Source organism: Lampris incognitus, chromosome 3 (genome assembly GCF_029633865.1).
Source record: "Lampris incognitus isolate fLamInc1 chromosome 3, fLamInc1.hap2, whole genome shotgun sequence".
NCBI classification, from domain to species: domain Eukaryota; kingdom Metazoa; phylum Chordata; class Actinopteri; order Lampriformes; family Lampridae; genus Lampris; species Lampris incognitus.
In genome coordinates, this window is record NC_079213.1 from 81,741,584 (window position 1) to 81,752,950 (window position 11,367).

Consider the following 11,367-nt stretch of genomic DNA (forward strand, 5'->3'; position numbering starts at 1 on the left):
TCAGCGAGTCGTACTGTGTGAAGATAAGCGCTACTGTAGCGAACACTTTAACTACATTACCTAGAATGCTTTTCGGATTTGTTTGACTTGCAAGTTCCTGGTTATATAGAGTCACAATGCGTTTTGGCTTCGCTACCCACAGTCTATTAAAACGAATTTATAAAGGACTCGGGTGACAAAGCAGTCGTGTGTGTTTGTCGTGGTTCGTGTGGAGGTAGGGGACTCCATACATTTGCTGCAGTCGGTTCACGCTAGGGCTGGGTCGGTAGTTCCGCTTCCCTTTCGCCATAGCGGAATTATCCAAGGGCCGATAAGATAGCGGAAAAGTTCACACTGTAAATAGTTGAAAACACATTCTCACCCATCTAACTTATTTATACCAGCCCACCGGCCGCCTCGGTCCCGCAACACAACGGCGAAACGCCTGGCAAGATTTTCCTCAAACCCCGTTAAGGTGCCGAGGAATAGGAGTCAAGTTAGGTCCAAGTCGAGCTGGAGTCTCCGGTGAGTCGTGCGGCTCTTACGTCGCCGTCGTTAGCCTGCCAGTGAGGCGCGTTTCAAGCCAGATGCTAGCTACTTAGAAACGTTAGCGATGTCATTTGAACCATCTGTTGACAAACTAAGAGGGGGCCCGTACATACGTTGCTTGTCTGGCCGCTTAGCTGTAACGCTAACCTTGCAGGGTTTTTTTTAATACAAAGCAAACAGTGTAGCTTGACATGCTAACGTTAGCAGGGTACCACAGTAGTTGACCAACTGACGCTAATAGTTAGCCTTCCGTGGCTGTAATGGGTCGGCTTTACGTTACGTATCCTAACCTATTCTGATTAAACTCAATGCTAACGTGGTGGACGGATTTGTGTTTACTTAAAACGTGTCTTGAGAATACTTGCAGCCGAGAGTCCCAGCAAAACTCCATAAATCAACCAGCTGCATTACCCCGCAACGCTAATGCAACTTTGACACACAAAAAAACAAACAAACAAAAACAATTAAGGTGACCAATAAATGTTCGCCCAATTCAAGCGAGCTTCTGCCATTTGATTTGTCATACCCTTCTGAAATGAATGGAAACCAATGGCCTTGATCTTGGAAGGTAGGAACATCGCATTAAAGAAGAAAAGCTAAAACACTGGTATGCTGTGGAAGACCGTGAGTGAAGTACAGTATACGCTATTTGTGGTAAACGTAAGTGTTGCCTTCGTCTGTGTGTGATGATAAAATACACAAGGAGAGCTAAAAGAAAAAAAGATGTGGCATCGGATTTCTTTGCCATCTTCATAGTGGTCACCCCATTGAATCCTTTCAGGGCTGTGTTGCTAATTTTAGTGGCTGTTTTGTCTGTCTGGAATAACAGGTGTAAAATTGCTTAAAAGTCCCTCAGTAGTGAAAAACTGAAAACGTCTCAAGAAGAAACTATCATTATTACTATTACTTTTAATATTATTACCATTATAGAGATGATGCTCATCTGCTGAAAAAAACTATGAATCAACTTGCTGATTTTTATAGTTGAAAGTTGCCCAGGTGTTACAACAGTATGCTCTGCTTGTTTTTATTTAGCATGTCATTGGTTTGATTTACATACTATCTTAACTTGTATCAATGTCTCCTTTTAGGCCTATTCCAATCACCGCTGCATCCATTCCGTTTCTGTTTCTGTTCTGTTCATCATCATCTGTACAGCTTCCTGTAGTGCCTTGCCACAACCACGCCTCCTGCTGATGTGAGCGTTGTTATCCTCCCTGGTTGTCTTTCACTCAGCAAACTCGGCCTTCCCTCCCCACTGCAGCCCCCCGTGTCTCCCCGTGCCTCTTTACTCCGTGAGGCTCACGTTGACCCGTCGCCATGTGTGACAACGGTGACCCCGAGGACAAACCCCCCGCCCCGCCAGTCAGGATGAGCAGCACCATATTCAGCACCGGCGCCGGCAAAGACTCGCTGTCAACGAATCACAGCTCCAAACCCCTGCCGTCTGTCCCAGAGGAGCGGAAACCTCGCAACAAGATCATCTCAATCTTCTCAGGGGCTGAGAAAGGTGAGGGACAAAACTTTGAAGAGGAGCTCATACTAAAAAAAATGCGATCTGTAAAAAAGAAGAATTGGGAGGGGGGGCAACAGAAACAGACTTGCACTTTGTGCCGTTATATTTAAATGCAGTATTATGTTGCAGCTAGAAAAGCGCTATAAAAATGCAACTTGAACTTGGAACTATTCTGGATATTTTCAGGTAGTAGAAAAAAAGATCGAGACAAAGAGCGCCCAGAGATCTCGCCACCTTCGGATTTTGAGCACACCATACATGTTGGTTTTGATGCTGTCACAGGGGAGTTCACTGTGAGTTTTGCTCTTTTGTTCTGCATTTTTTTCCTGTTTTGCTTCAACCACTCTCACATCTGTCTGCTTCTTTCTAATGTAAAGCACATTGAGCTTCACTTCTTTTATGAGAGGTGCTATATATATATATATATATATATATATATATATAAAATGTTATTACATTTGCATGAGCTGGACACATTCTTTGACATTTCCCCTAACCTTTTTGTAAAATTTGACAATGCGCGAGTCACAACGCACTTTCACAACACATTTAAGTTATGCAACTATCAGATGTTAGTCCAGATTATTCTAACCACTTAGTTTGTTTGTTCCCCTCTTCTACACAGGGCATGCCAGAGCAATGGGCTCGTCTCCTCCAGACCTCAAACATCACCAAGTCAGAACAGAAGAAAAACCCACAGGCTGTTCTTGATGTTCTTAAGTTCTATGACTCTACAGGCAATGGCCGTCAGAAGTACCTCAGCTTCTCATCTTCTGGTGAGAGTATTACATTGTTGCACCAAGGACTTTTGCACACCTACAACACATCATGAACACGTTCTTATAAGGCAGCTAAATTGTACCAAATAAAACAAAAGATCCCACCATGCCTTTTATGATTAGTGTCTTCTTTAAATTCTGAAATGGTTCAGTATTGACTATGACCTCTAATAGTCTCATACAAAAACTTCCATTTGTCACATAATCCTATGATGCCAAGGTTGCTAATCATATTAGAACAAACCATACAGTTTCAGTTTGGAGACAGATTTCTTGTAGTCTTCCTACAATATAAACAAAGTAAAATGTGGGCCCTAGTCAAAGACCATCGAAATCCTTTAAAATTGTCCTGCAATATTATCAGTATATATTTTTTTATGGGTTTTTTCCCTCCAATTCATAGAAAAAGATACCTACACTCCAGGGCCACAGTCTGTAAGTATCACGTTAATTGTTGACAGACTTATAGATTTGGGTTGAATGCATCCCAGTTCTCTTTTATTGTTTTGGCTTATAAAGAATCCTGACTTTTCCATTTCAATCTCTTAGCCCGTCAAAAAAGGCACTGAACCTTCATCACCAAATATCAAAGATATTGATGATGATGATGATGATGAGGCGCCCCCTCCTATCGTGGCCCCACGACCAGAGCACACCAAGAGTGTAAGTAGCTCATCACAAGCAGCCCTGTCAAAGTACAAATATCTTTGTGATTCCCCCAAAGGCAGGTCCATCATAAATGGTTTTGTAAAATTTGTTACTCATTACTGTTTCTGTGTGTACAATAGGTGTATACTCGTTCTGTGATTGACCCCATCCCTGCGCCAGTCACATGTCCTGACGGAGATGTTGCCTCCAAGTCTGCCGTGGACAGGCAGAAGAAGAAGGGCAAGATGTCAGATGAGGAGATTATGGACAAACTGAGTAAGTTTCATTAATATCACAAATCTCATCAATTTCACAAATCTAGTAATGTAGTGGCAACAATTTGACAATTCTAAGCTGTCTTGCCAGTATAAAGTTAATTTAGGCCAAGTTGACACTTTTGACAGCTGTCACTCAACAGAAATAAAGTGTTTTAAATAGAACAAAGGGCTGCTTGACCCTTGTTCATATTCACACACTTTATGTTACAGACAATATCCTTGATTGTCATGAAATTATACTGGATATCGAAGTTGGAAGGCCAAAGTCATTGCCATGGATATGCTTGATGGTTCAACTTATTTTGGTTTTGGCTCTAAACTTGGGGAACTTTATGTGTTATTGCCATAAAAACATCAGAGGCCTTTGCCACAGCATACATATTAAGTGACACTCACCTCTAAAGTTGTTGCAAGGAAATATCAAGCAACCAAGATATCAAGCATAAATTAATTTTTGGTCGCCATTCTCTTGACTGACAAATGATTGTGTCATGGCTTACAGGAAGCATCGTTAGCATTGGAGATCCAAAAAAGAAGTATACAAGATATGAGAAAATTGGCCAGGGGTAAGAGCAGTTGAATAGATTGTTCACCAGATGTTTACATGTCTGTTTGTATGTTTCGGGTTGAGATTTATTTGTGTGGTGGGGATTCAACTGTATTTGTATAATGTGCAATCATGCACATGCATCTTATATTTATGTTTGACGCGGTGGTCACTCTCTGACTCGCATCTAGTTTAATTATGTATTTATATAAATTATTAGTATTGATATCATTGAAAGACTACGCAAAGAATACTACTCAAAGAATAGTGTACTTTAACTTGGACTTCATTGGCTTTGATAACTGTTTTATAGGATCCAGGCAAAAAAGTACCTGTGTGTATCCAGCAATCCATAAAGCTATATTGCAGCCTCTAAAGTACAATTTCTGGGAAATTATGATGTAACAAACAGCTGTAAATAGAACACACAATTTTTATTTATTTATTTTTTCCCCCTTTTTCTCCCCAATTGTACTTGGCCAATTACCCTATTTTCCAAGCCGTCCCGGTCACTGCTCAATCCCCCTCTGCCGATCCGGGGAGGGCTGCAGACTACCACATGTCTCCTCCGATACATGTGGAGTCGCCAGCGGCTTCTTTTCACCTGACAATGAAGAGTTTCGCCAGGGGGACGTAGCACGTGGGAGGATCACGCTATTCCCCCCAGTTCCCCTTCCCCCCTGAACAGGCGCCCTGGCCGACCAGAGGAGGCGCTAGTGCAGCGACCAGGACACATGCCTACACCCGGCTTCACACCCGCAGACACGGCCAATTGTGTCTGTAGGGACGCCCGACCAAGCCGGAGGTAACACTAGAACAGACGAATTATGCAGCCTCACCACAAAAGACGAGCTGCCTTCCTGATGTTGTTTTTTTTATTTTTTTTATGTAGTTTTAAGTAACAAATACTTAGAAATGCTTTCCGTGAGGCATGGGTTTAAAATCACCACAACTAGAGCTGCTCAAATAAAATCCATTGCCAGTTAGTATGGTCAGCATCCTCCCAAATATAGTGATCACCTGCTCTTAGTACAACGGTCTGAATTTTGCGAAACATAAAATTTCCCCCCAAAAAAGCTGAAAGTCCCTGCCACCACCCAAAAATAATTTGGTCTTGCATATTTTTTTAAAGTAAGTGCTTTTGCTAAAAAAAAAAAAAAGCCTCTGGGGTAAAATTTTTATGTCGCGGAGTTCCCTCAAAAAAAATTGATTCAAGATTGCGGTGTACCCCACAACACACTGCAATGAAAGTGTATACTCAGCAGTCATTTATCAAATTTTTCAAGAGTAATGGGTTATTTTGATTATTATACATATGTCTCTATACATAAACTTTCTCAGTACCAAGCAAAAATTTGTTGCGTGTGTCTATGCATATCAATACTGGTACATATGTTTACTTGTGTATATGAAGCTGACAGTGTATACATGTATAGAAACAGCCTAAATTGCTCATCAAAAATATCACTCTTCCCACAGGGCTTCGGGAACAGTATTCACAGCCACTGATGTTGCTACAGGACAGGAGGTAAAGAGTGATTGACTAGTGTGATGGGATATATAGACTAAGCAAAGGATAAGGTAAATAGTGGAGTTAGTGGAGACACTACAAAGGTACAAATATTAAAAAAAAAATTTTGGTCCAACATTGATGATACTAATGTTGCTTTGTGAATGTTGATTGAGAAGTATAGAGAAGGCCAGAAAGAGTTGCATTGTGTCTTTGTAGATTTAGAGAAAGCTTATGACAGAGTGCCGAGAGAGGAGGTGTGGTATTGTATGAGGAAGTCAGGAGTTGCAGAGAAGTATGTAGGAGTGGTGCAGGATACGTATGAGGGAAGTGTGACAATGGTGAGGTGTGCGGTTGGAATGACAGATGGGTTCAAGGTGGAGGTCGGATTACATCAAGGATCGGCTCTGAGCCCTTTCTTGTTTGCAATGGTGATGGACAGGTTGACGGACAAGATCAGGCAGGAGTCTCCATGGACGATGATGTTCGCGGATGACATTGTGATCTGTAGCGAGAGTAGGGTGCAGGTTGAGGAGAGCCTGGAGAGGTGGAGGTATGCACTGGAGAGAAGAGGAATGAAAGTCAGTAGGAGCAAGACGGAATACCTATGCGTGAATGAGAGAGAGGACAGTGGAATGGTCAGGATGCAAGGAGTGGAGGTGACAAAGGCATTTGAGTTTAAATACTTGGGGTCAACTGTCCAAAGTAACGGGGAGTGCAGTAGAGAGGTGAAAAAGAGAGTGCAGGCAGGGTGGAGTGGGTGGAGAAGAGTGTCAGGAGTGATTTGCGACAGAAGGGTACCAGCAAGAGTTAAAGGGAAAGTTTACAAGATGATTGTGAGACCAGCTATGTTGTATGGTTTGGAGACAGTGGCACTGACGAAAAGACAGGAGGCGGAGCTGGAGGTGGCAGAGTTGAAGATGCTAAGATTTTCACTGGGAGTAACGAAGAAGGACAGGATTAGGAATGATTATATTAGAGGGACCGCTCAGGTTGGACGGTTTGGAGACAAAGCAAGAGAGGCAAGATTGAGATGGCTTGGACATATGTGGAGGAGAGATGCTGAGTATATTGGGAGAAGGATGCTGAATATGGAGCTGCCAGGGAAGAGGAGAAGAGGAAGGCCAAAGAGGAGGTTTATGGATGTGGTGAGGGAAGACATGCAGGTGGCTGGTGTGACAGAGGAAGACGCAGAAGACAGGAAGAAATGGAAACGGATGATCCGCTATGGCGACCCCTAACGGGAGCAGCCGAAAGTAGTAGTTGATGATACTAATGTATTAGGGCTGCAGAAAGATAGGCAGAGTGGTAGATACTTGATTAATCAATAATCAAGATGAAGGTCATTTGCAGAAACTTAAATCAAGGATTTAAAAAAAAAACACACAGAGACATTTTGGCTAGTAATGATGAATCATTTTCTTAAGAATGGATCCCAAATGTGATGTTTGAAGTGAAATATTGTAGCACTGCCAATAACTCACCAGATTTTGATAATTCTGAATCTCTTCTCTAACATCTTGCCGTTTTTCAGGTTGCCATCAAACAGATTAACCTACAAAAGCAGCCAAAGAAGGAGTTAATTATTAATGAAATCCTAGTGATGAAGGAGTTGAAGAATCCCAACATTGTCAACTTCTTAGACAGGTGACAATGAAAATGCACCTGCAGCCACAAACATTTAAGTTGATGAGAAAAGAATTCTAACAGTTCAGCAACAAAGTACTATCAGAGGAAGACTATCTTGACCTCCCAGGTTTTGCTGTAATGGTTGACTTTGTCTGTGTTTGTCCCAGCTTCCTGATGGGGGAGGAGTTGTTTGTGGTGATGGAGTACCTGGCTGGTGGCTCACTTACAGACGTGGTAACAGAGACTTGTATGGATGAAGCCCAAATAGCTGCTGTCTGCAGAGAGGTATGCTGTGAATCCATGACTATTTGAAAGAAACTTGTAAAATTCTCCCTTTTTGTGTAGAAGTATTTTATAATTTTTCAATCTGTATTTATTCTGTGCCTCACTTTTTTTGTCTGCTCCCATTTGCAGTGTTTACAAGCACTAGAATTCCTGCATGCAAACCAGGTCATCCACAGAGACATTAAAAGTGACAATGTTTTACTAGGGATGGATGGTTCTGTCAAGCTTAGTAAGTCCTTTAATGCCAAATTTTACAAACAACCTTGCATCATCGAGTTCACTTTTGACCAAGTAACCCCTCAGACTGATTATCGATGCTAACTCTAACTATGTAATAGCTCTTACCTGTTTTCCATCTCTTCGATAGCCGATTTTGGCTTTTGTGCCCAGATCACCCCAGAGCAGAGCAAGCGCAGCACCATGGTAGGAACTCCTTATTGGATGGCTCCTGAGGTGGTGACTCGAAAGGCCTATGGGCCTAAAGTAGATATTTGGTCCCTTGGCATCATGGCCATTGAGATGGTTGAAGGAGAGCCTCCCTATCTGAATGAGAATCCACTACGAGTAAGTAAAGATGAGAAGTCACAAAAAAGGTACCCTATGAAGTAAGCTCAAAGCATGCACAGAATGAAGAAAATGCTTTTGCATCGTGTCAACCAGATGGAAAACCTTATCACTCATTGCATTCATTGTATAACAACTCCAAAAAGCCACTTTACTACATCTTGAAATGAAAAATACTGACTTGTTTCTGTTATCACATTTGAATTTTAAAGTTAATTGGGGTTCTGCTGCGCACACATGCAAAAAAAAAGAAACTTAAACAAGATGCTGTATATTCATGTGTACTTTCACTCTATCCTGTTCACATCCTCTCTTGTATGTCTATGAATGTCCACAAAGACCAAAAGCTTCACTGTTTAAATTTTGTGATGATAAGGTGCACAGAAGCTAACTTTTTTTTTTTTTTTTACTTCTGGCTATCTCACTGAAATTTTGCAGTAAAAAGTTTTCAGTGACATAGCAGTATTTGGAAAAAGGTTACCTGTAATTAGTAAAGCTTGATCAACATATTATCATTTGAAATGTTGTATTAGCCAGATAAAGTTGTTGAAAGTCAGGAGGTGCAGGTCCATGTTTTGCACGCAATGCAGAATATCTACCAACTCTTTAAGTTTTAAACCATCACTTCAAATTCACAACTGGACCATATTGCTTATTTACACAATACTTATTTTTGAACCTGCTGCAAGTGGTATAACAGTTGGTGGATGGGGAGAGCGCTCTTATTTACCTCTTTATTTCTTCTTTTGCCCTTTGCCAGGCACTCTATCTTATTGCCACCAATGGCACCCCTGAACTTCAGAACCCAGAGAAACTTTCTCCAGTTTTCAGAGATTTCCTCAACCGTTGCCTTGAAATGGATGTTGAAAAGAGAGGCGCAGGCAAAGACCTGCTACAGGTGAAAACACTTGCTATTTTTGGCCGTCTTAATTTATATTCCCCTTTTCACTGTCATTATTTTACTTGCTGTTGTATGAGCTTGTTTTTTGGGGGGTTTTTTTGTTTGTTTGTTTTTTGACTATCATGTAACTTAAACCCTAAGCCTCCAGGTTTGATCTCCTTTTTATTTTTCCTCTTGTTTAGCATCCTTTCCTGAAACTGGCAAAGCCCCTCTCCAGTCTCACACCTCTCATTTTGGCTGCCAAGGAGGCCATGAAGGGCAATCGTTAGTTGAACAACCAACCCACTTTGCCTTCCCCATGCTGTGCACAGCTATGTGCCAACTATTTAGGTTTTGTACCAGACAATAGGCTGACAGTGACTATTCACTCTTGATGCACCAGCCTTATATAAAGCCCTGACAAACCTCACTGTGAAGAAGACCAAAAAATTGGAGCACCATGACACCGCTGTCCACATGAACTCTATATTCACTCAGATGTCAGAAGACAAGTCAAACAAAAGTGCTTAGTTTTAAGAGTCAGGCTTAGTTATTTTGTACAAAAAACTTTTTGGTGACAAGGCCTAGGCTTATATTTAACTTGGAATGAAGAAGATGCCTAGTTCTATTTAGTTTTTTTTTCTTTTAAATCGACTGCCTTAAACAAATGCAAAATGTTGCCTAATTATGTTGATTGTGTCAGTCTCTTTTCCCATGATTTTTACTACCTTTATAATTGCCTTTTCAGCTTATCAGTGTCTTAGTCATTTTGATACTTGAATTTCATACGTGTCCCTTTTTACTGTTAATGTGATGGGTCTCGTTCAATGAAAACTCTTATTTCCACATCGACCCATGGTTTATGGACATTTCTCGTATCAGTTATAGGAAACACATAATACATTTCCATCATCAGAAAGCGTTGTCTATGTTGATAGTGATGATAAAGTGAAAGGGTTGCCACATCTGACAATCCTACTGGATCAGTGTTTTAACCCCCTGTATCATTAGCCTCTTGATAGTAGAGGTGCACCTTACAGGTAAATTAAATGTTAGATTGACAGGGTTTATTCTTTCTTTTCTATGTGTATATTGTGTACTTTTAAAAACTAGTTGGAAAAACGGTGGCTATGTCATGCTGGAATAGCCCATGAAAAGGTCGTAGGTAAAGGCAATGTATATTTTACTGTTTCTTTATTTTCCTTTCTGGATAACTAACAACCTTGTCTGCGCACTCAAATAAATGCAGCTGTCCCGCCTTTGTGACTTGGGTGTGAAAATGACTGGTGTTTATTGGCAGAGATTTCTGGACATTTTCCACGGACTTGATGAGAACATCTCTTGTTTAGCTGTCATCCCAAGGCCATGGCTGTTACGGACACTGTAGGCTGCAGACCTCTAGATTAGTTTACCTTGTTTTTGACACCCTAAAGGCGGTATCCATGATGGGAAAGCTTTGTGATAATAGATCCCCCCCCCCACACACACACACACACACACACAAAAAAGGTTTCAGCCAATAGTCGCGAACAGATCATCAACTCAATCGCCACAAGAAATTGCACAATCTGTGGGAGTGAGTGTGCACGTGTTGATGTGAACCGTGTCTTTTCCTGAAACAGTGTAGTTTGTTTTAAGGTGTTTGGTACATCTTACTTTAGGTGGAACAAACCAACAAAACCTGGCAACCATGCTATCAAGCTGCACATGGTACATCAGCATACGCAGGGTTCCATCCATCCATTATCCAAACCGCTTATCCTGCTGTCAGGGTCACGGGGATGCAGGAGCCTATCCCAGCAGTCACTGGGCGGGAGGCGGGGAGACACCCTGGACAGGCCGCCAGGCCACCACAGGGCTCACACACACTCATACATTTACTTTTTTTTCTTTTTCTAATGAGTTAAAGTTTTATCGTTCATCTTTCTTTTGAAACATTTTTTGAAAAAAGTTGATATAGTCTACTTTTGAAGAAAAGAACCCGGTCGTGTGTTGAGGGTATTAAAACGGTTCGGCGCATACAGGTCAGTTGCTACATGACTTTTGTGCTTTTTCAGCTTTGTATATTCGCACTTAAGGCAAAACAAAGTAAACGGTCTGTTATTAGTATAATAGATATTTTAGCTCTACGTGTTTCTCTTGGTTTTATAATGTGTGTGTGTGTGTGTGTGTGTGTGTGTGTGTGTGTATACACCAATCAGCC

The 11,367-nt window shown here is 41.4% G+C and overlaps 1 protein-coding gene across 4 annotated transcripts; it reads left to right on the forward strand.

Moving 5' to 3' along the window:
- Positions 1-297: 297 nt before the first annotated feature.
- On the forward strand, positions 298-10,425 carry pak2b (p21 protein (Cdc42/Rac)-activated kinase 2b). 4 transcript variants are annotated; one of them, XM_056275749.1, is made up of 15 exons: positions 298-504; positions 1,620-2,038; positions 2,231-2,337; positions 2,670-2,820; positions 3,227-3,258; positions 3,373-3,486; positions 3,612-3,747; positions 4,252-4,315; positions 5,776-5,824; positions 7,341-7,453; positions 7,603-7,720; positions 7,850-7,949; positions 8,088-8,284; positions 9,045-9,182; positions 9,368-10,425. In XM_056275749.1, the coding sequence occupies exons 2-15, from the start codon at positions 1,849-1,851 to the stop codon at positions 9,452-9,454; spliced, it is 1,596 nt and encodes a 531-aa protein (XP_056131724.1). In that variant the 5' UTR covers positions 298-504; positions 1,620-1,848; the 3' UTR covers positions 9,455-10,425. The 4 variants fall into 4 exon arrangements, with proteins under 4 accessions (XP_056131724.1, XP_056131723.1, XP_056131726.1 ...); XM_056275748.1 differs by having other exon boundaries at positions 1,687-2,038; XM_056275751.1 differs by having other exon boundaries at positions 1,765-2,038.
- Positions 10,426-11,367: the final 942 nt, after the last annotated feature.